Source organism: Acipenser ruthenus, chromosome 7, assembly GCF_902713425.1.
Source record: "Acipenser ruthenus chromosome 7, fAciRut3.2 maternal haplotype, whole genome shotgun sequence".
Classification (NCBI taxonomy): domain Eukaryota; kingdom Metazoa; phylum Chordata; class Actinopteri; order Acipenseriformes; family Acipenseridae; genus Acipenser; species Acipenser ruthenus.
In genome coordinates, this window is record NC_081195.1 from 58,740,978 (window position 1) to 58,765,967 (window position 24,990).

Sequence of the window (24,990 nt, forward strand, 5' to 3'; positions counted from 1 at the left end):
TCACTGCAGTTTGTATTCCTACAAACTTACATGGGTATCTGTTCATTTTCATTACGTAGCTGAATAATACATATCAAAGCAATCCTAATTATATTGAAAACAGAAGGGATAGGTACAGCGCAGGAGACAGAAAAGACAAGAGAGCACTGAGTAACATGTCAGTCTACAGTTCTCCTTTAAATATAAGCCAACAAAGGTCAGGGTTACAGCTATTTACTTTGAGAGTGTGTTAGTCCAATGGATGTTTTACAGTCGTTTACTGCATTACAGTCTTTTTAGCCTGTTTTATGCTGTCATCAAATCTACTTTCAGAATGAATAGGTTGCCAATGTGTGTTTGTGTAGAGCAATAGCACTAGTATTCCTCATTGTTGGCCTTTATAAGGGCCTCTAGCAGTCTTTGTGCTTTCAGGTACTTTCAACAAAATAAAGTTGTAATGTTCTGGGACTAGTTTCACAAATCACTTTGCAGACTGCAAGCTAGTAAGCTAACTTCTTACTACCTTTTTTTAACAACTTTTAGAGGTACATTGATTTAGATTTTTCACACATTAATTTTGCAAATCTGATTAAAAAGATTTACATTTTCTTTCATTTCAATTTATTTTCCACTACAGAATTAAACCGGATTCTCCAGACTGCCCTAGAAGTGTTGTGTGTAGCTGACCCTTGGCATCCCAGAACCACAAAAAGTGGTTCCCAGGCTGTACCAGCAACTTTGACCAAACATTACACAACAAAACAGACCAGACTAGCGAGAAACAAACTGCCTACATATTTTTCTAATGCCTCAGCACACAGCAATGGGATTCACCAGAAATCCCACCTTACCAGTACTTAAGTGGAAACATGATGGATAGAAGAGCTCGACATGCATCTGTGAGCCGTTGGTAACTACTGGACAACAAAAGGATCTTGTGTTCAGTAAGAGCAGCACAGAACAGGTAGAGCACGTTTATGATTCCTACAAAAAAATGAGAAAAAATAAGAGAAAATATCAAAATGTGTAGCATGTATACACTAATGGTAATAAAAATGTATTCTCTATAGAATTTGGTTCTAGTTCTTTTATACTATTTGTTGGAGAGGGTAAGGTCAGGTACAGTGTCAGCAGGTGCCATGCACGCTTCCCCTCATGGTTCTACCAGCTTACCTATATATACCTGCCTACAGTAACTGAATGGTGGTGATGTGACCTGTGTTTACAATGAGGAAGTACTGGGTAGTACACAGTCCTATAACCGCGGAGTAGATAGATAAAGGCTTTTTAACCAGTAATTTAGACAAACATTTTGACAGGAATTAAGAGTTATTATTTAAAGTTTTTTTTCTAATACTGTATTCAAGCTAACTAAAGAAAAATAGATTGTAGGCTTTCTATAAAATGTAATTAGTAACCAGTAAGGCTGCCACATGTAATTAGAATCATGAGCTGCTCAAGTCTTTGTTTTTAATTTGTCTTATTTTTTAAACGATGAGTAATAAGCTATTATAAAAATGTATTGATTTAAATGTGGAACCCTTACAGATCACAAGCTGGTCATCTGTACAGATTGTCTATGCTCCCTTTTTCATTTTTAGAAACCTCATCCATAATACAGTACTCGAGTTGAGTATTAGGAAGTCTTTTAAACAGATTAACAGACTCAATTAATCAAAATACATCTTATTTTAAACATGTACTGTATTAGGATTGCAAGCTTTAAAGCAGGCAAAGCTTGATGCAGTACTCAATGCGTGATTGTGAGCGTCAATTATCAAGAACATCTGCTAACCCAACTGCTGACGCCCCCCCTTAGTCCGGCTATGGGATGTACTGTAAAACATAATAAATGCACTCAAATATATTTTAAAAGCACTTACCTAACTGTCTAAAGAGTAGCGCAACACTACAGCCACTTACAGGCAGTGAATCGTTAATGGGTGTCTGGATCACTTGCCGATCACCTGCCCCCAATGTTATGGTTCTCTAGAAACAGAAACAATAATTGCAGTCAAGCTTCCATTTCGACAAAACGATGTATGAAATACAGACAGAATGGTAATATTCTATTCGTAAAAGTTAGACTATAAACTACTGTATGGAAAAAAACAGCATCAGAATATTGTTATTGAGACAAGCATGACATTACATGTCTTACATGCGTAAATACAGAGTGAAAAAGGGAAGTCAGCTTAATTCAGTGGAACGCTATAAAGAAGACTGTCCAACAGTCCTTCAAGCAGGTATGCAGTGGTGGCTTTTGTTTATTGCATCTAACAAAAAAAAATTATATACATTTGTGTTGGAGTCCCAACTATTTGCTATGAGTGTATGCTCTGTTTGAAATTGTGAATTGAAACAAAAGTGCTGCAATAAAATACTTTCTGTGTGATACTTGCACATATAAAGCCTTCCTGATTACACATTCATATGCTGCAGTACTTTTCCAGTGCATTTTTTAATTCAGTTCAATGATGAAGTTAGCTTTCCAACAAAGTTAAATATTTCACACATTCAGACTATAAACAGCCCTTACACTGAAGTATATATTACTACAAATTTAACAGCTCAGATTTGCTGTTGGGATCAAAATGTTGTACATTCATCAATATACCAAGGTTAGCAATTTGAAGTCACTTGCAAAAAAAATAAAATAAAAAAAATTGCCGCTTTTAACTGCAAGTGATGTTAATCTTTTGCAAGTGATCGTGCAATGGTGGCAATATTGTTGCAACTAAATGACTCACCTCACCACCCCAAATCAGTAAGGAATTTATTGCAGGTTCTGTTATTCCAGGAGTAGTCACACTTGCCTGGAATTACCTTTATTTAGGCATTATGATGGAAGATATCCAATAGAATCCAATAGAAATTCTGTTTATGAACATTTTAATTATGAAGCTATTGTTTATGATTTAAGAAATCCCCATGAATCCAATATAGGGTTGAAGAAGAAAAGTGGTAGGAAAAATAACAGTCCTGAAATCAGAACCAATTAAATTAAGACCGGGAAATGTAAATAAAAATACAGGCATACCAAGCTTTCCTCTTTCTCATCCAGGCCAGGCTAGGTTAGCAACAAACAGAGACACCACAGGAAATTAGAGACAGGTTAGAGACAAAGAGAAAAAAGAAACACATTCAAAATGTATACAGGAAAAAGACAACATTGTGGTGTTACAGGTACCGGACATAAGTACATGAATCATGAGACCCGTTTCAGATAATCAATTCTTTATTTGTGATGCTACAAATCAATGTACTTGGTTGGAACCAAACTGGGACATCACATCTGTCACTCGATGATTTTAGAGAGGTAGGCACAGTAGCTAATGCAATACCCAACACCTAACACCTAACTTCACAACTGGCAACATCTTCCTGTTTTTATATTCCAGAGAAAACAAGACTTTTCCAGAACATCCCATCAATTAAATATAATGCAGGGATGTTTATACTTCCCTAAGCTTTTCAGAATTGAAAAGTCAACAGAAGATACAGAAGGAAATCTTTTTATTTTCACCAAGTTAAGAGTACATTCGTACATCACACTCTTGCCACTTATCTAACTACCTTATCCAGTACTGTACCTTTATCTTAAGGTCTGAACTTAAAACCGTACAAGCCAGGTTACTTTTCTAAAGACCATTAATCTCAGTTAGTGTTTTTAGCACTAATTCATCACATTAAAACTAACAGCTATTAATATACTAAATAGTAGACAGTTTGAAGTGTTGTGAATGTACATCACTCAATACTGTAGGTTAAATAACCCAACCTTCAACATGGACTAATCAGGACATCGGTAGTAATTTGAATACTGCACAAGTTACATCTAACAAGCTGCTAAAGAATTCCAACATCCTCCTCTTTATTTTTGGAGCATCCGTTACTGTTCAGAATGACAAGATTTGATGAATGGTCTTCAACCAGCAAACTCATATTGAAGAATGTATTGTATAAAGGCTGAATGATCTTACTTACAGACTATACATATACAGTGTTAAAATAAATTAACCCTGCAGTTAAATAATCTGGGTCATGAACGGTTTTCCCTGTGTCACTGGAGTCTAGATTAATTAATTATTATTATTAATTTTTTTAACAAGCTACCATTTGTAAATGGAATCAATGAATAGATACCAATCAGGAAAATAATTCACCAGGTTAAAGGTTTAATTTAGGTAATTTGGTATAAGATGATTACCTGAAATAAATAAACTGCCCCTATAGGTCTTGTATGTCAGTCAACTCCTGAGAAATTCACCACAAAGTGGTGTGTGTATGTGTATGTGTATATATATATATATATATATATATATATATATATATATATATATATACATATATACATATATACATATATACATATATACATATATACATATATACATTATATATATATATATATATACACACACATACACACATACACACACACACACATATATACACATACATACACATATATACACACACTTTCTTAAACTGAAAGAAACTATTGGAAATTTGCAGTGGAGAATATATGCCAGTATGTGATATAGGACAGTCTAATCCATGTTTTTGTTGGAATGAATACTGAAATGACCCGCCCATCCACAGAAATAGACACACCAGGCAATTGCGATCTAAGGAGGTTGTCAAAGGGGTACACTTTTAACAGTGACAGTTGTAAAGGTCCAGTGATGTGAAGCAGGGATTACGTAGGAAGGAGTATTAAATGCCACCAAAGATGCCAAGATGCGCTGCAGTATATGCTCAATCATGACTTTGTTGTTTTTCCAATATGAGGGGATGCACTACAATTAAATTATAAAAAAAATAATCTTGCTGAACTGTAACTTTACTGCACTGTTAAAAATTGCTTTATCTTTATAACACCAACCAGGTGACCAAAACCCTGATACGTATCTGCACAGTCATAGAATTATTACTGTTGTGGGTACTGTTTCCATCAGCCATCTGCTAAAATATATATTGCTCTCTCCTCCCCTTTACACCATAACCATATGTTCAATCTTCACTAGCCACAGGGGCAAAAACTCCAGCTACAAGTTATTTTTAGGCTTTTATTAGCAACTGTGCACGAATACCAGAAAAGGGTAGAATCCGTAGTCCATTTATGGAGATGCATATACAGTCCGTTGTACAATGGCAAGTAGTACAATTTTAACCATGTTTTAATTACACAAAGGTTAATTAAATTGTACAAAAAAAAAAAAAAAAAAAAAAGATAATAAAATACTGTTTCGTTTATCACCACAAAGCAGGCTATATGATTTCACAACTTCCAACAGTGACTAACCAAGTCAAATTTAAAATTAACATTTCATCTTAACAGCAAACTATCAAGAAAAAAAAAAGTGTCAATTACTTTTCTACAACTACTATAATTTAATACCATAATAAATAAATAAATAAATAAATAAATAAATAAATAAATACAGTAAAAATCTAGGATTATAGCCACATTACATCCCATTCTATTCAAACATCTCTTGTAATGAACAGGTGTTGCTGCTGAAAGATAGTTACCTGAAAGCAGCCCAGAAGCCAGTCACAGGCAAGATTCTGAGGTACCAAGTTAAAACTACAAACAGTGGAGTCAAACATCTGCAACACACAGGATCAGATATGCATATCTGCAAATAATCTGGATATGTCTTAACTAGACTACATTATATACATGTTTATTTGCAAATAAAAGTCCAAAGCCAGAAATTAATATAATATATAATAATTTGATATACAAATCACACCGTTTTGATCTAAAGAACTTTGAAATTAAATGTGAATTTAGCATTCGGGGCCCATGCTTATTTATAATAGCTTTAAAGATTACATATAGACCAGTGAAAGCAAAATTCCTAACTTAATCTTACTGTTCAACATCTGCTGCAATCCGAAACTTGTTTCACCTCCCAAAACAATACAGGAGCCCTTAAAGGGTTATTTAAAATAACTAAATGTAACCCGTGTTTGTAGTTTTAAGGAGTGACTTGCCATAAACAGCATCAGCATTAGTTTTTTTTAAGTAAAAGGATCCACTTTAGAAATGATTAACTAGCCATTTATTGTAAATGTTTCTGTTAAAACAAGGTTATATAATATCAGTGACTACAAGTAGAATAGTTTAACAAGATTCTATATGGCAAAACCAGTCCTTAACTGGTGGATTGTTTTTTATAAAGATTTTTTAGAATACAGGAAGATTAAGAAGTTGATTTATTTATCTCCAGCTAAAACAGCTGGATAGTAAACTTGACAACTGCTACTACTGCATCAAAGCAAATAAAAAAAAAAAAAATAGAAGGGGTAAGGTCCCATAATAAACAGTGTACAATTACAAGCAGCCACCAGACATTGATAGAAGACAGAGACACAAAGGGAACACTTTAAAACTAATTTCCAGGTGTTATGACCTACTAAGAGAAAAATATAGTTATTTTAATTTGTTTGATTGATTCTGAGACGAACAACATGTACTACTGTGATCTATTGGCATGCATCGATTTCTCTAACCTGGGATCCTCCAGCAATGGGGATGAAGCATGTCAGTAGGTTTCCAATCAATGTCTCCAATGGCACTTTCAGACCCTCTACGTGTACTGTGTAGATCAGGCCCAGACAGTTCTAATGAGGAAAAATTCAAATAAAAACGTTTTCCATTTAATGAAATACTTGGCCTACTCTGTAACCTATTCAAGCTATAGAAAATGTTAAGATAAAGGCTATGTATTTGAAAAATGTGCATACCCTGAAGACTTCTGTGTGGTCCAGCTGAGACACCAATACCAAGCTCTTTGGAGCAAACATCTGGGCTGGCTGGATAATACCAGAATCCTCATCATCTTCACCGGAGCGGCTCTTCTGTGGCTGCAAAAAAGGTGGCCAGATATCAGCTGGAAATCTGATAATTTTGAACAGAAAAACAAGGCTAGTGCGTATCTGTACAGAATGTCATATACAAATCACTCCAGATATATGTCACTCTTGAAATCGTCTCAGTAATCACTTTGTAAACACAGCCAAGACAACCGCATGCAAACAGGCAAAAGCAACACAAGGAGAGAAGATTTTGTATCAGCCAAGTTGCAAGGCTTGGCATGTTTGAAGTCAACACTTTCAGATCATATGTTGACTCTTCTCAGGCCATTTGGTACTTGATTTGAAAACATCCAATACATAGCAAACCACCTAGATATATTGTTATGACATATTTTGTAATACAGGCTGTTAAGCTTTAAAAAACACATTTATATACCTGTGAGTCTTCTACTGCTTCCCAGAAAGTGAAACAGGCACAGTAATGGCGCTCAGAGTTAATATCGGTCAAAACTGCTACAAAAAAAGTTGGTGGTTGCCTCTCGGTGAATAGCTGCCATCCGCTGGGCTGACAAAACTGAAAGAATAGAAAAATGTAAAAGTGCCAAAAATTACAGTATGAAGGGTTTGTTCAGGGCAGCTATGAAATATCTGACAAATACACTACACTAATGCAGTAAATCCTAAGATGGGCTTCTTTTATTAAATATGAACCTCGATGTGCATCAATGTTGTTTGGCTTCACATTTTTGCCCAGAATGGGAATTCAAATTGTAGCTCTTGTCAAGACTTAAATACATTTAAATTAAAAAGCTAATATTAGGCAGCCATTTCTAAATAAATAGCAACCCTTAGTTTATAAGGGTTGCTATTTATTAGCAGTGTGGAGTAGTGTTTAGGGCTCTGGATCGGAGTGTCGTGGGTTCAATCCCAGGTGGGGAACACTGCTGCTGTACCCTTGAGCAAGGTACTTTACCTAGATTGCTCCAGTAAAAACCCAACTGTATAAATGGGTAATTGTATGTAAAAATAATGTAACTGTATGTAAAAATAATGTGATATCTTGTAACAATTGTAAGTCGCCCTGGATAAGGGCGTCTGCTAAGAAATAATAATAACAATAATAATAACAATAATAACAACAATAACAACAATAATAACAATAATAATAATAAATAATATTATAATAAACCATGCAGCTCCATTAAAACTTAGATTTGTGTGTTTATTCACCAGTTCAATTCCCTGGGGAAAAGGGTTATCCTCCCAGTCTTTCTCAGGAAAGCGCTGGAGAATCCGACCTTGACCATCACTACTCCCTGCAGAAAAGCAAAACAGAAACAAAGATCAGAGTAGTGGAAGAAACAAACTGGTAATACCACCACGTTGTTGTCTGGTCTGCCACTGAAACACTGTGAAGGGTAAGAAACTGCCTGCACCTTTCAAAAAAGTATGACACACAGGACCCAATGGGATCCATTTTAACACCTTTGTAGCTTCCATCGACTATATTCGGTTCCCCTAGTGGTCTATGGGTAGCAGGCACGTTCGATTTCACGCTACGCATCCCTTCTTAGCTGTGTAACTATGGCATTCTGTCACTAAACTGCACCAAACTTCGTATAGAGACAGTCAAGCCCTTTGCGAACTTGCCAGAAGTATAGATTCAATAATGAATACTAAATTGTGAAACACAATCCCTTTAGGTTTACCCCAATGTTCCTAAGGTATCATACATTTTTTATAAAAAATAATTTATAAAAAATAATTATAATCTATCGTTGAAAATGTTTTGTTAAGAAGAAAATGTAGGTCTGGTAAGGGTCTGGAAATAAAATAAAAATATGTCACTCTACAAGTTTTTTATAGCAGTTTAATGACTGGTAAAAATGGTTATAACATGCTTGGATGTGGGGTGACATCTACGACAAAAATGTGTGTCTATAAAAAGGGGTTAATGATCTAAACACCAACAACACTTCTTTCTACAGCAGGGCGCGAAATAACCGACGACACAGAAAATGACTCATTATCATAATGTATTATTGTTGCCATTCTTTTTACTGTGCACCTCCCAGTACTAAGCCACGAGAAAGATGTACTGTATCATTGGTTAATGACAGCAAACAGAGGGAGGGAGAGCTCAATATGACTGCACTTCCAGTGGTTTCCAAGCTCAGTACCAGTTGGAAATTTTGGCAAGCTGTAGCATTGCAGCACAAGTGTCAGCAACAGATCAGTTTTATGGAGCAGTTTCAATTCAAAATACTGCATTAGTTCATTATCTTATGATAATTTAACTTTAAACACCATAGTAACCATGACCCTATCTACTCACTGTAAGAAGTTATAAGCTAGTTTCACATTTAACCTTAAGGAGAGGTCACAGGTCATGATCAAGGTAATTTTTTAATAGAGCATATATGGGTTCATAAATGTGTTATATAGTAACCATAACCCTATGTGCACTATAAGGAGTTATAAGCTAGTTTTATATTTGACCTCAGAGGAGACGTCAAAGGTCATAGGCATGATTTAAAATGCAACAGTGCAACACACATTCTAACTCCTTTCATGTCTTCTTGCCTGAAAGATCTTTCCCTTCACAGACATCAGTTATTTGTGCTGTTGTATCACTAAGGCTGTATCTAAGCCTCTAGTCTAATCTATGTATTAGTCAGTGATGTGTGACCGAGTTTAGTAAAAATACCCAGAATATTTTTTTGCCAAATTACCCTTTGTATTTTTTCATTATGAAAGTGAGTTGTTTTAAATTGTATTTTTTTTTTAAATACAATTTTATTTTTACAATGGAAAATGTATCTATTTTATTTTTGTAACAATACCACTTTCACACACAAATGCCACTACTGAGCTGTCTCAGAGAGCGTTTAAAAAATTCTTTAAAATACCCATTCATTCACACAGCACGAAATTGTGCAATCTATGCCAGTATAATACCGTCATAACCCTTTCACACAGCCAAAGGGATCATGTGAGTACAAGTTTGAAACCTGTCTGTCAACAGATCATGTTCATAGCAACAGAAACAAAACAAAAATAAATATACATAAGCAGGATATGTAAAAATAATAAAAAATGTATTATATTATATATATATATATATATATATATATATGACACACACATATATTAAACTTCCCTGTCTGGAATTTGTAATGGTACCTCTAATTGTGTTTAACATGAGAAACTGCATGCTCAGTATCAGTACAATCCTGATCTGACAGCATGTAACACAGACAGCTCTTATTATTACATATTACCATTTATATTTCAGTAAAAACAAGTTTAAATTTCAGTGAGTTGGTTCTGCAATTTACGATATTAAATACTAAATGTTTACACAGCACTCAAACATGTTTGGTCACATTCATTCCGGATTCTTGAACGTCCCTGGTCAGTTTCCTCTCACAAAAATGGCTACGGTGCCAGTGCCAGATTGTATTTTTAAAAATAAATAAAATAGAGATGGGAATGTCTTTGTAACCATCATCCAAGCTTGAGAAGACCAATGGGTCAGTTAATTATTTTTGTTGGAAAGTCATGAAAAAGTTTAAAACAAAAACAAAAATAACATTAAAGTGTCTTGGAAACCCCCAACCCACAGAGAAAGAGGTAAAGAGTTATCAAAATGGGTTATTTTTGTACCACCAAACATAGCTCTTCTTTTGCATGCGCTCACAACCTACCCTGGAACCTATTTAACACATGTGGTTTTATCAATCACAAAAGCCTCAACAGAATTTGGTCAACTTGAGCTACAACTACCCATATTGCAATGTTTCTCTAAACATAATTTAGGGGATTTTGATCCCACCCCAGTTTATTTTAGTGTGTCAGAGTAGGTTCCGGAGCAGGACCTCCCTTTTAGTGGGAGCAGCGCTAAGCCAGTGTTTGGCAAACTTTTGTTTTTTACAGATACGTCTACCAGAACTTCTGCTTTCAATTAAACAGACACACAAAGGGAATTATACTTAGCAATTAGAGAAACAGATAACACAGTTGCATACTGGGTATGAAGCCAGTACCTCAAACCTTTAGGTCATTCATTATCTTCTGGAAACCAAAAATCACATGAGCCCAACATGCTAATTTCATATTAAGCCACAGGTCAATGTGGATTTGTTAGATTTTGCCAGTTTCTATAAGTAAGTAGACAGCAGCTCAATGGTTTACAAGATATTAGCTGTTTAAAGAGGCAGTAGGCTTACAAAACCTTGCTCATAGGGATGCTAAATAATCCCAAAATGATAGAATGAATAAGACAGCTAGAATTACTGGAGTGTTTTATTGTTGTTTCTGTCAAGGCTGGGTTGTAGAATCTGTTTCCCCATGCAGAGGATCTCTTACAGTACCTTTAGTGATGGAATGTGAGGATGGCATCTGAGGGGGTTTCTAAAACTACACATGACTACAACAAAAAGAATACTCAAAATAATGCCATTAGCTGCAAGTTGGTTTACCAGCTACTGTATGGAATCTACCAGATTTGATGGAGGTGTAGTCGCCCTCATAATAGTGATTCATCTCAAGGTACAAAGAACAAATCTAACCAACAATCAACCTACCTAAAGATACTGTATGATGACTAAGCCTGCCTATGGCTCATAACATACATATTGTTTTATTGGATTTAAAAGTGGTAGCTTCAGCTACAGTAGCAAAACACGTTTGTACAGGAGTGTGTATTTTCATATTTGAAGTGACCAAAGGTGATTTGTTTTTTTGCAGCTGTTGAGCTTCCTCCTTTATCTTAATTTGAATGCAGCAAATTTATATTCACAGATCTCCAAATTATGAAAAGGATGACAACACATTTAAAACAGGACATAGTGTAGCAGAAATACAAATATTAGGTTGGAATGTATGTCCAAAGATAAACATTTAAAACTAAGGCCCTGTACACACTATGCATTATAAAACACATTAGTAAGTTGAACTGTTTTAAAATGGCTTAATACTACTAGCATCACACTACAGTGACTTTAGAGGTAGTCTTGAGGCTCTAATTAAATAATGTGTCTACCTGTAGTATGGACGTTGTAATACATGCTTAACAACTTATTGCTGTATTAATACATTTCCAGCATATATAAAATGTAGGATTCTACTTGCTTCTCTGTGTTGTCTTCATGGGTTTTTACCAAGATTGCACAGCAATGCAAAAATACAAATACAAGCATGGATTGTTTAAGCCAGGCTAAACTAAAATGACAGCAGCGTGTATGCTCGGAGTTGGACTACTTAAACCACTTTGCAGTGCGGTTCTTGCGACCTGTTATGTAGGGGCCTAAGTGAAAGGCAGTTACCAGGAGGTTCCGGGTTCAATCTCATCTCAGCCACTGACTCACCGTGTGTGATCCTGAGAAATTCAATTAACCTCCTTGTGCTCTGTCCTTTGGATGACTTGTAAAACCAAGGTCCCATTTTAAGTGACTCTGCAGCAGCAGTTGTGATGCGTAGTTCACCCCCTAGTGTCTGTAAGTCACTTTGGATAAAAGTGTCAGGTAAATGATACACTAAAAAATTAAAACTTAACAAGTTTCCATGAAGTCACATGCCTTGTGACAGCAGTGTGGAGTAGTGGTTAGGGCTCTGGACTCTTGACCGGAGGGTTGTGGGTTCAATCCCCAGTGGGGGACACTGCTGTTGTACCCTTGAGCAAGGTACTTTACCTAGATTGCTCCAGTAAAAACCCAACTGTATAAATGGGTAATTGTATGTAAAAATAATGTGATATCTGTATAATGTAAAATAATGTATAATGTGATATCTTGTAACAATTGTTAAGTCGCCCTGGATAGGGGCGTCTGCTAAGAAATAAATAATAATAATAATAATAATAATAATAATAATAATAATGCCTTATGTTTATGAACAATGTGGAAGGTTTAATGGGTGTGTCTATTATGTGTAGTAATGTTTACATAATTTAGAAATACATTATATGGGTGTACAGTAAGTTATTAAATCGGTAATGCAGTTTGATTTCAAACTAACTTAAATTTGTTTGGTTTGACAGACACATTTTGGGGACAAATGATCCAAGTACTATTTCAAGATATCTCAGTTCACTTTGTTTCATGCACATTCTTTGGATACAATTTCACAACAAAAAGCCCAGTCTGTTTGGTATATAGCTATGAATTTATAATACAATTTCTATTTCTCCTTGAAAAAAAGCCAGAAGAACTTGTGGAATTTCCAAGAAATCACATGTTTTATGCTAATGATCAATCTAATGAACAAAGAGGCTTGTGAATATTCCCATACATTCCACCACATAAGGGGTTCCAAGGGTCACTTTGTGAAAATCATGAATTGGCTCATCTTTTGTAAGACTGGTGCTTCCCCAGAGTGACTTTTACAAACAATCAAACCAGTCAACTAATCAATCAGCCTTATAAAGTGATAGTTCAAACAGGTCAGTGCCCAGTTTGGAGCACAACCTATCTAACTTCCGGACATTTAGTTAGCATTAGTAGTCATTCACCAAAAAAATGACGTGTACATAGCGATGTCACGGTATACTGGTTTTACGGTAAACCTCAGTATTATCTGCCACGGTTTGAAACCACAACCATTTTTCTATACCATGATTACCGAGTTCACACGGTTTAAGGTGATAAGGGCGCGTTTTTTTATTCCCCATTTGTCTATCGGTGAGCCACTGTGTTCATTAGAACTAACTAATGAACACAGACGTCTCAAGTTCTGAAAACTTGCCATGCATGAGATAATCAGAGTAAGCTTTTAAATAAGTGACGTCTTATTTAATATAAACCGCCCTACTAAACAATGATCGCTAGCAAACGTGACTGTCAGTAAATGAAACACAAATACTCGAAAATATAACTTTTCATCACTACCTTCCTATTAATTTACCAAATCAAGCAAGTAACAGTCGCTATTATCTATCACAGGGGTGTCCAGTCCTGGTCCTGGAGGGCCGGTGTCCCTCCTGGTTTTTGTGCCAATTGTACCTGAAATTACTTAATTGGACACATCAATGCAGATAATCAAAAAGTCTATTTACTACTATATAACTAAGCCTAAGATGCTACAGGCATTTGTTTTTTTTTTATTTTAAACGGTATTGTAAAGATTTTGCCGTTTCCTCGAGTTGATAGTGTTGTAGGGATTTTGTTTTTTTTAATACAATTTTATTCCCATTTAAAAAAAAAAAAAAAAAGTCCCCTAGATGCCGCTTAACTTTGTAATGGTGTCATACCCAACTTTACTTTTTTCTTTCATTTGTGTTCATGTTAACATGCAGTCCAAAAAAAACAAACAAAAAAATTTGCAGACACCATCTCATCATTATGTTTTGCACTCTGCTGAGAGATCAGTGGGCGGGCACTGCATGTCTTAAAACGCACTCGATTGGCTATTGTTAGGTAACACTTTGCTTCATAAGAACATAAGAAAGTTTACAAACGAGAGGAGGCCATTCTGCCCATCTTGCTCGTTTGGTTGTTAGTAGCTTATTGATACCAGGATCTCATCAAGCAGCTCCCAGGGTGTCAGCTTCAACAAAATTAATGGGGAGTTGGTTCCAGACCCTCAATTCTCTGTGTAAAAAAGTGCCTCCTATTTTCTGTTCAATGCCCCTTTAATCTCCATCCAATCTAATCTCCATTTGTGACCCCTGGTCCTTGTTTCTTTTTTCAGGTTGAAAAAGTCCCCTGGGTCGACACTGTCAATACCTTTTAGAATTTTGAATGCTTGAATCAGATCACCGCGTAGTCTTCTTTGTTCAAGACTGAATAGATTCAATTCTTTTAGCCTGTCTGCATACGACATGCCTTTTAATCCAGGAATAATTCTGGTCGCTCTTCTTTGCACTCTTTCTAGAGCAGCAATATCCTTTTTGTAACAAGGTGACCAGAACTGAACACAATATTCTAGATGAGGTCTTACTAATGCATTGTAAAGTTTTAACATTACCTTGATTTAAATTCGACACTTTTCACAATATATCCGAGCATCTTGTTGGCCTTTTTTTATACATTTTCTCACTTAACTAAAATGATGCCATCCAAACTGATAAAGATGAAGAGGTTATTCAGTTGCAGTGGTCACATCTTTACCCCCTATCGTTCCACACTAAGCTCAGAAAATGTTAATATTTTGGTGTTTCTCAACAGTAATTTGAAATAAAAAAGCAGCATTATTTTGCTGAGCCTGTGTGAGCTGGAGTGAACACTACTTCCAGTTAGGTAGTGCCTGACAGAACTGTAGTACTAGCGTGTTGTATTTGTTTTACAATTTTAAATGAAAGTTATTTTTTTTCTTTTTATAAAAATGACTTGACTTGAGTGTATTTCTTTAAATAGACATTTAAAAAATGAATTACAAAAAAATGACATTTTTTGATGGTTACCACTGTCCAAATTTGATGCCGTGACATCCCTATGTGTACAACACACACACGGTCGAATTGGGTACTGTAGAACACGCAAGGGTGTGCTGGGAGGGAGTTAACTTAAACGTACTGTGTAAATGACACCTGTATTTACCAGGTGGTAATGTTGGCTTTAGCTTTATTATTCTTGTAAATCTTTAAGGTGTCTAACCGTGGGAGCTGAGAATAGATTATGCAATAAAGAAGGACAACTAGAAAAAGTTTAACAAGCACAAGCTACTCTGCTAGTATATAATAATGTCCTTAAAACTCAAGTACACTAACTATAATGCACACAGACATTTTTAATGAAAACAATTCACAGCTGATTATGCATTACAAAGGAATCACGTCGTCCTGTCAGGATGTTAGTAAACAACTGCAAAATGCAGCCGACAACTGCTGCGTGTGCACATCACCCGTAATTCACCCAGACACAAGCAGAAAAATCAGCTGTGCCTGTGGGCCGATCTCATTTTACACATGCACATTCTGCTGGGTTACAGGATTCTGAAGAGAAAGTCCAATACTTCGTGGGTTGGGGGTTGTTGGAAATAATCTTTGGCTCCCAACCAAATCCTTCGGCACAAGTTTTAACTATAAACCAGGCGGCTAAACTGTTTACCGGTAACCAAAAACACTTGTCCACCAAGACAAGTTACACACATCTTGATGGATGCAGGAACACACGGTCTTTAGGACCCGTTTATATATTCCTTCCTGCTTGATCACAGGCTGCTACCCACTTTAAGCTCAAGGACTACATTTTTTGGTTTGTTTTTGAATAGCTTAAACATAGTACACACATTTTCTAAAAAGATAGTAGTATTTATTCCTGCTTTGCCTTTTTTTTTTTATGGACAGTAACCCCTTTTTCACTGGCTACAGAACAGTTTCACCTTGCTGATGAGTGGGCAAAATGTGATTCTGCAATTACTAAATCACAGATTAAATCTAAAACTTTGATCATTACCACCAACACACAAAAAAACACTAGTTATGCATAAACTAGTATCTTTAATAATCCAATGACATCAATCATTGGGTGTCAAATGGTTGCATGATACCTGAAAGGTTTAAGGCTTCGAAAAATGTACTTGTGCAAGACTGCCACTACAATTACTTTCAATGTGTGCTGGTAGATGAATCAATACAGACTGTTTAGTTTGATTTCATTTCGCCCAATGAAAGCCCTTTAGCTTTTTCACGTAAAATGTATGCCACAAGCGTTGCGTTTGGCGGGAGGACAGAGGTTCTAATTAGAAACAGTCAGTAGATGGCGCTGCTTTAAAAATATATATTTTTAAAAAACATGGCATCCAAACAGAAATATTCTTGACATGTTTTTTTAAAAAAATTGTACAGACAAATTATCAGAATCATGTTCCAAAAGATGTAGCCCAAGAAATACAAACCATGTACACACAACTAAAATATGACCGTGATAGTAACAGGGAGGTGAAGCAGTCATGGTTTCAAACATACCCTCTGGTCCCGAAAGAACATTTTCACAGACTGCAACCCAGAAACACGCAGCTTCAAAAGATCACAGCTAAGTTTTTTGTTTGTTTGTTTGTTTTCATTGTTTGCTATCTCTTAAAATGTGTTGAAATATATTTTGGAAATAGTATCAGAGTGAATTCGAAAGAGGAACAATTTCATAAAAAATAAACACATTTATTATTTTAAAAAGAAGAATTTGTCTCACTATGATTTATTGAGTTTTAATGTCAGAATCAGTGCAATATTACTGTCAGTCCCAGGTGAAAGAACACGGTAAAAAAAAAAAAAAAAAAAAGTTTTTTAAACACAGTAGTGGCTGTACAATCCTACTAATATTATTAAATCACATTACTACAAGCTTGTGTAACTACAGCTGCGGTTGGTCTGGTAGGCATTAGTATTAACATACACTAATAGCACTGTCCTGCAGTGGAAATTAAACTGCGTCAGTCAAAACAATGAAAAGGATTATGCAGTACAAGAATATCTCTGCAAACCTATTCAGAATTTAGAAAATCTGTAATGATGTTTTTTCATGTGAGACTAAGTTTGGCATGTATTAAATGGGAATCAGAGTTATAGTGCACTTTAAATATACTGTTTATGCATATTGTAAAGGGTACGTGCTCTACGTGCTTTCAAATAAAATACAAGCCTTTTTCCTTGTGAAACAGTATGTTTAACTTGTTTATAGTACTGTTATGTGGCTTAAGTTTTTCCAGTGTGGCTAAAAAATGTTAAGTTGCTTTAGCCACAGTGGCTAACTAAATGAAAGTCTTAGAGGGAACGTAGCTAGTGTACCATCACTTTGTTTGCCTTAAAAGTCGATAAACTACAAGGCAGCTTTAGTGTATTCTATGTAGAAATCAAGCATGTTGATCCAAAAGACATGTACAGTACATGAAGTAGGTCCCAACAGTTTATTCAGAAGTTTTTAGAGGAGGATAAACTTATTATTGTAACAAGGCACTCCGCTCATACTGCAATACACATTTAAATAAATTACAATTTATCTTGGTCTGGTACGTCTTATGGATGTAATAATACAGGCATAACTTAATGCACCTCAATACTTTATTTTGGACTAGGGTTGTCATGTGAAATGAGGGCTGAGAAAAGTTTTAAAATCCATGGTCTTACCTCTCATTACCACAATTAAAATGAGCTGCTCTTGTGTTGAAGAATTGTTTTTTAATTTGAATATGCAGTATAACTGTATTGTAATTGTCCTGTTTACAGTATTTACATTATAGTCATGAATTGTGTTTATCAAAGCTTTATATACCATTGTGCTGCTGTTTACTTAATAAACTAGACTTAATTCTTTAAACTCTGGTTATAACAAGCTCATTATTGTACAAGTTTATTTGAATGTCAAATACAATCTAAAGTTCCTTATTTATATAACTGTAATGGGAATGACACAAATGGACTGGAATCTACAGATGCTGTGGCTGACAGATTGCTGCTGCAATCACTTCATATGTGGTCTAGTTGCAATAAGTCCATGTACAAGGTACCAGAAGCAATGTATCTTTCATTTTGTACTTCAAATATATCCTGATTTATTGTAAGAAATCATAATACTAATCAGCGTTCCCTCTAAGGCTAAAATGCGCGCAAGTTTACTAACTTTCACAAGTTTACTAACTTTCGCAAGTTATTATTATAAAGATCAACCTCAATCGAGACTCCAGCCTCTCGGGGTAAACCTATTACTTTAAGATCATTCTTACAAAGCATTAACATAAGCATATTTCCCTCTGTAAAAATGCATGTCACATTTGTGCAGAGCTCGCTCGGGCACCAACAAATCTACTGGTACAGGGTGGGCAAAGCAGGCGTCAGGCGATTCAGCCTCTGGAGAGTGCTGATCGGTGTTGCTCATGAACTTTACAGTTTCTAACTCGTCGTATAATTGAATACTAAAAATCAGTGAAGCACAATCTTCCTGCATTATTTCGACGTATAAATACTCTGGTAAACATAACAAACAGAATACTCACACTGACTGTTTATGTTTTATTTCCCTTTTAAAAAACGACTATTTCAGAAATCATCACAAGCATTTTGAAACTGGTAAAAATGTAATCAGCACATTAGTCGAAAATACACATTTAAGTGTATAGTAACTGAAGACGACATACCATGTCCTTTATTTTTGTTTTGCAAGTTTATTCATCATGTGACTTCACTCCATGTCTCTGCTGAAACTCAACATGGCGGCTGCACCAACGAAGAAAAAAAAGCAACGTTTCAGTAAGACAGAGCTAAAAGAAATCTGATTAAAGGATGGTGCAACAGTATTCTTAAAGTTTTGCTGTAATTCGCGTGATCATGTACGAGTCAATACCATTAAATATCATAATGCCAGTTGTAAAAACGTAGAGAATAAGAAAGCAAATAAGACGGCAACAATGGCAAAGCACTGCATTCTTCTATGCTGAATAACTAAGACCTACTTCGCTCAAGACGGAGCTTTCCCGAAGTAAGCTAAATTAATTGCAGATTTCATTATCGTTTAGTTTATTTCTTTCCACGCTACCTGCCTTTAATGAAGATATAAATCAGCAATTTTAAACCATGACCGTTTCTTAATTGAATTATATTTTCTGACGACGAAGAAATGAGCTCAAAACTATTTTTCTAGGTATGCAATCCTTAAAGGAAATTGATCACTGTACTGTGTAAAGGATGTAGTTACTACACTGCACACTGTTGGGTTCATAAAGACATTCTTTCTGGAGACACACTTCTTTAAATCTTGCAAATAACACTGCAGAATTAGGAAAGAAACAATTGAGAGGATTAATTATGCGTTTACATTAAAAGCGGCGCTATTTAAATTACAATCGGGTAATACACAGCAGTGAACATGTTTTTCAGTCAACACGCCTTTATCAGTGTTTCATATTTTATCCTGGTTATTATTATAATGCCAGTGAAATGCTAAACTTAATTTGTGGAGTACTGTACATAGGCTTACTCTCACATGACATTGCTGGACTGTTACTAAACTGTTTCATATTTTTTATTGTTATTGTAAATGCCAGCAAAAAGCTACACATATATTTTCAAAACACCTTTATTTGTAGACTGAACTACTGTGTTAGTGAAAGACTAAATATGATTCGCACAACTGTGCTGGACATTTGGTTTTCTGAACTGTTGTAATATAATTCTTAGGTTTCCCTGTTTATTTTAATGCCAGCAATGAGCCAAGTCATGTCTATAAACATAATGACAGTAGAGTCTTCAGGTGCTTTACTTACTATTACAGCAACAAGAGTCTGATTGAAAAAAAAAAAATGAACTGTGGTAATAGTTATTAAATTTACTTATTTTAACTACCAACATTATATTTATGTTCAAATGCCATATTTAATTATTAATATGTTGATAAAAAGTGGGAACAAATGGAATTGGCCATTTTTGAAAATTCTTGGTATTCCCAAGAATGGAACAATTAGTAGCTCTAAAGATGGTTACAATTGAAGGCAGTGCAGATGCCAGTGTTTTATGCAGTAGCATCAAGCAATTTTATGCAGACCACCAGTTAAGCATGCAGTCTATATCTATGATAACTGACAGGGCTGCATAGGATCAGAGGATGATTCAAAATCAGAGGCAGAGCCGCAATAAATGTCTTGTTTAAATTTAAAGTAAATTGTAAAATTGTTGAGATACTTGTGTTGGAATATTGTTTCAAAATTGTACAATGCAACAAAAACATATTAAAAGGGTTAATGTGTGGCCGAAGGTTTTTCAGTGATAATTTACACTCTCAGACAAAAAGGAAAGTTTTTCAGTATCTAAAAAGCTTAGAGGGAACGCTGATAATAATAAATGAAGAATCAAAAAATGATTTACAGCACAATAAAAGGTGAAACAGTTAATGTTAAGAAAGCTGTTTTGGAGGATTCTGAAGCACTGGTTTAAAAAAATGTAAAGACCAAGATATTTCAGCGTACAGTAGCTACTACTACAGAAAATGTTTATCCAGTCACTCACTTCATGGTTAGCTTTTTTAAGTTAATCCCTTGGGTGTTACTTTAGAATAGGACAGGTCTAACAGCTGTGAACCAAATCCAACCAGACCAGCACTTGTATACAATTACAAATTTCCTTATGAGAATTATTTACAGTAGTTAATTTAAAAAAAACACAACTTAGTGGAAGAGAGGATCTATCAAGAGAACTTATTAAAAACCAAGGGTTGTATTAGCACTAGTAGCCACTGGCTTTATAATACCACTGAAAATATATTTCAGTTACTAATCAGAGACAGGCACGTGGTTGGCAGTTAATAATTCACTATTGTTTCCTTGAGGTAACCACTTAACTTATCAACTCACCCACATTTACAGAAGAAACTTGCTGTCGCAATTTGATCACATTAGCGCCATACTTTATTCAGTGACCTTAAATATGAAGCATGCTCATCTCATATACTTATGGTTAATGTTAGGTTTTCAATAACATACCAGTAGTAAAAGTCTACTTTCTTTTCCTCTTTTCGTAATTACTGCTCTATACCTTTTTAATATGAATGATAAGAAATACTGTAGTATCACATGAGAATGCTGAAAGTGATACTGTACTCAGTAGTTACTAAAAAAATGTGGACACACAAACTAGCTTTGGAAGTCACCAAAAACAAATATTGTTTCACCTTTAACAGTACAATAATTATATTAAATCACTTGCTTTCTTTTTTCTTTTATTGAACATGGTTAAACTGGATAGTTTGTTTTACGTGAAGTGACAGCATGTGCATTGCTCAATTTCCAGCTGCAATGTTCAGTTGGTAGCAGCATGTGTAAATGGCACATGCCAGAGGTCCATCAGTTAATAAAAGGTATTGTACCTCACAAGATCAGATAGGATAGGTTCTACTGTAGTTAATTTGTAATTATTTTGATGCTTCAGTCAATCATCATACCAGGTGAAAAATCCTACTAGCCCATCAGGATGGAATTTTAGTGTTTGGGTAAGTGATTCTGGCGTGCAACACTTGAGTTTGTTAACTAAATAGATGCTAACTTTACTGTAATACCATTTTAATACCATGCAATAACATACATTTTCACCACTAAAGAATATGAAAAAAATAATGAATTTGAAAGCTGTACTTCAGTTTGAGTTTTGCACCATCTTGAAGGAAGGATGCCCACTGTTGCAGTATCCAACAAATTGTCACAATTGGCAGACAGCTACCCATAAAATCTGCATAAAGCTATAACACATGAAACTCACCAAAAGAGACAATTTCTCATTATAGCTATGCAGTTGGTTTTATACTTTGAGTTTGAGCTTTATTCTGTACTGCAGGGAAATGTATAATATGACTTCTGGATGATACATTTACTGTACACACCACCTACTGTACAGTGACTGGGGGAAAAAAAAAGTGCTTGCCCATCCCTCTTGGAAAACAAAACATAATCCACCTGTGGATGCACATGGCATGGGGAAATACACTCATCAGGAAATACACATATTTTACAGTAATCCTGGACACATGAATTGTTAGCAGGGTTATTACAATTCCTGAAACTGAAGGAATTGATTCAGTTTAAACGCACTACCCATACAAACGTAAGGAACCTTGGAAGGGATTTTTAGAGTCATGGACCACAGCGCTTTTGTGGAAATAACTAACTGGAAATACCTACAGTACAGTGCTGTTAATTCCAAGAAGCGAACATTCTAAAAAAAATGAGGCACTATACCTTTAAAAAAGGCTGAAGAAAAACCCTGCCTTCAACCACTTCAGAAACTTGCTTCCTGAAAGTTATGGGGAAGGGCTCAGTGCAAAGTCACTACAGCAACCACTGGCTATCAACCATTGTGACACTGCACTACTCGTCAGACCGACACTGGTTTCAGTACAACCTGCTGTCTTCTTCCATGTGCTTTGTAACTATCTTGGCCACCAACCCTTGCTTGTAAAAACCTTAAAAAAAAAAAACAATCAAGTACAGGAAAACATATCATATCTGATCTTGTAAGATACAATACCCTCTATAAACAGATGGACCTCTGGCACGTGTCATTTACACAGGCTGGTACCAACTGAACGGTACAGTGGCAAACTGATCAATGTGCATTTTATGATCAGTCTAAAACTGCAAAGTCAGCTCTTAGCAGGAGAATTCATTCAGTTGCACATACAAGCTAGAAAGGACAGTGCATTTGGGAATGCACTTTCACTTAAGATGTACAATAAAATAAAACAAGAATGCAAGGGATTCATATACAGTAATTATTGTACAGTTAAAAAGCTGAAAAGATTTTTCGCCAATCTCCTAAACCAGTTTGTGTGCGTGCTTCTTTTGTTGGTTTATTAATTAATTCATTCAATGTAATTTCTGTCTCAGGTTAACACACACTTACGGTACAAAAACAAATAACACACTAGAGAATCTGAAACAATATCCATGATATTGGTTAAAGACAGATTCACACATTTAATAAATTAACCCCTGCCATGTGAAGGATATTATTCAATTACTGAACATGCTGCAACTCTGATTGCCTCTCAAAACTCAAAGTTATACAGACAGTGTAATCATGGGTTCTAATCATTTTTTCCTCTTTTCTTAAAATAAATACATAAATAAAATCAATAAGCTGGTGAAGAGCGTCCCCCAATCAGAAATGGGTTAGAGGCCTGCAACAGTTTAACACATGACTCAGAAACTGGGTAACTCAAAACATAGGCTGACACTCTCACAGGGGTTTTACAGAATAAAGCTTCTGTCCAGCCTGCTTTAAAGCACGAGTGCCATGCCCTTTTAATCCTATTTAGTTAAGTCCCCTGCCTCGAGCTAAATAAATGCTGAGCATCTTTCTCTGATGAAACCAACACACACTCCTCCACCTCCTGTTCCCTTTGGTTTCACTAAGATGTCAGGCAAATGCAAAAGAGAAATCTCTGAGCTAGAGGTCAAACAGAAGTTTCTTTATCCAACCACACATTCTGAATCAGCTAAAGAGTAAATAAGACAAATGATAAATGAAAACATGAGTGTAAAATTATTTACACAAGCCCAGTTCACTCCACCTTCAGATTAGCATTATTAAAATGATTACATTTCTCATATCTCTTTCAATTTAGAGGTGAACTAAGATGCTTGTCTATATAAGGGAAACACGCAACCTGATACGTGCTTTGCAAAACCTCAGTTTCCTGCTGTCTCTCTCTTCCTCCCTTTGCAACTGCAAGTTGTAGAATAAGTAGACCTACGCTCTGTGTGTCTGCCAAGAGATCTCTAGCATGAATATAACCTTTTTTTAAAATGTGCACTCCATGTATCACATGAATCTGAACAAACAAACTGATATTACAGTCTCACTTAAGATGTGCACAGGGTTAGACAAAAAAACAAACAAACAAACAAACAAAGAAAAATAAACACCTGCCAAAACACTATCAAGAGGGAAGGGCCACCATGGGGAGGCATGACTGCACTGACTCAACACAACAGAATTGTGAGGGATATGTGCCCCTTTGTAAATGGTGACAACCAAATTCCTCCTGAAAATGAGCATTCAGTAACTAGTACAGTCTTGGACCTGCCAACCAAGCGCTTGCTATCGGCCCTCTAATAAATTCTTCTGATGGAAGACCTGTCTGGATACCTTTAACAACAGCGCTCTCTCAAATTCAGCCAATGGTCCTGCATGGTTTTGGGTACTGAATATATTATGCATGTGGGGCTCCTAAGTGGCTGTACAGTACATATGTACACCAAGACAGAAAAAAGTGCATACTTAACCATAATTAAAGGCAAAAAACAAAAATCTTACCTCTTAATCTTATTATCACTTACTCTGATGTGCTGTATTTTTGCTGTACTTCAATTTAAAATACTTAAAAGACAATGCTACAGAAGTTAGTTGCAGAAACAGCAGCAGATTTACAAAAAAAGTATAGTGTCTACACGGATCTGCCCATGGTACTTGGGCGAAATAAGACTATATTTATAACTAATTAACAGGTTTGTGCTCCTCCACAGCCATGCATATAAGCTCCCCTCAATCATCATCATCATCCACCACAGGCTTGTAAAAATGCAAGTACTGATAAAATAACAGGCATTTGCTAATGAGGGAATATAGTGCTGGCAAGCGCATTTATGTCACACTATAGTGGCTGTAGGTCATGGTGGTCTAGTTTTTCATTGTTTTAAAATGTATAGTCATAAATGTGAGTCAGGAGAGTCACATCTCTCCACTTTACATGTCTACTG

General features: G+C 35.6%; 1 protein-coding gene across 6 annotated transcripts in view; it reads right to left on the minus strand.

Moving 5' to 3' along the window:
• The window catches only part of LOC117415795 (myotubularin-related protein 5-like), a 70,649-nt gene that overhangs the window by 39,908 nt on the left and 5,751 nt on the right, over positions 1 to 24,990 (minus strand). For 4 of the 6 annotated variants that reach the window (XM_059027411.1, XM_059027409.1, XM_059027410.1 and 1 more), the window contains exons 2-8: positions 8,041 to 8,126; positions 7,247 to 7,384; positions 6,739 to 6,858; positions 6,505 to 6,615; positions 3,020 to 3,049; positions 1,863 to 1,968; positions 831 to 963 (exon numbers count right to left, since the gene is read on the minus strand). In XM_059027411.1, the coding sequence (XP_058883394.1) occupies positions 831 to 963; positions 1,863 to 1,968; positions 3,020 to 3,049; positions 6,505 to 6,615; positions 6,739 to 6,858; positions 7,247 to 7,384; positions 8,041 to 8,126 (724 nt within the window). Of the gene's footprint in view, positions 1 to 830; positions 964 to 1,862; positions 1,969 to 3,019; positions 3,050 to 5,517; positions 5,611 to 6,504; positions 6,616 to 6,738; positions 6,859 to 7,246; positions 7,385 to 8,040; positions 8,127 to 24,990 lie in introns of those variants that run through there. The other 2 variants (XM_034026604.3, XM_059027412.1) reach the window with 2 other exon arrangements.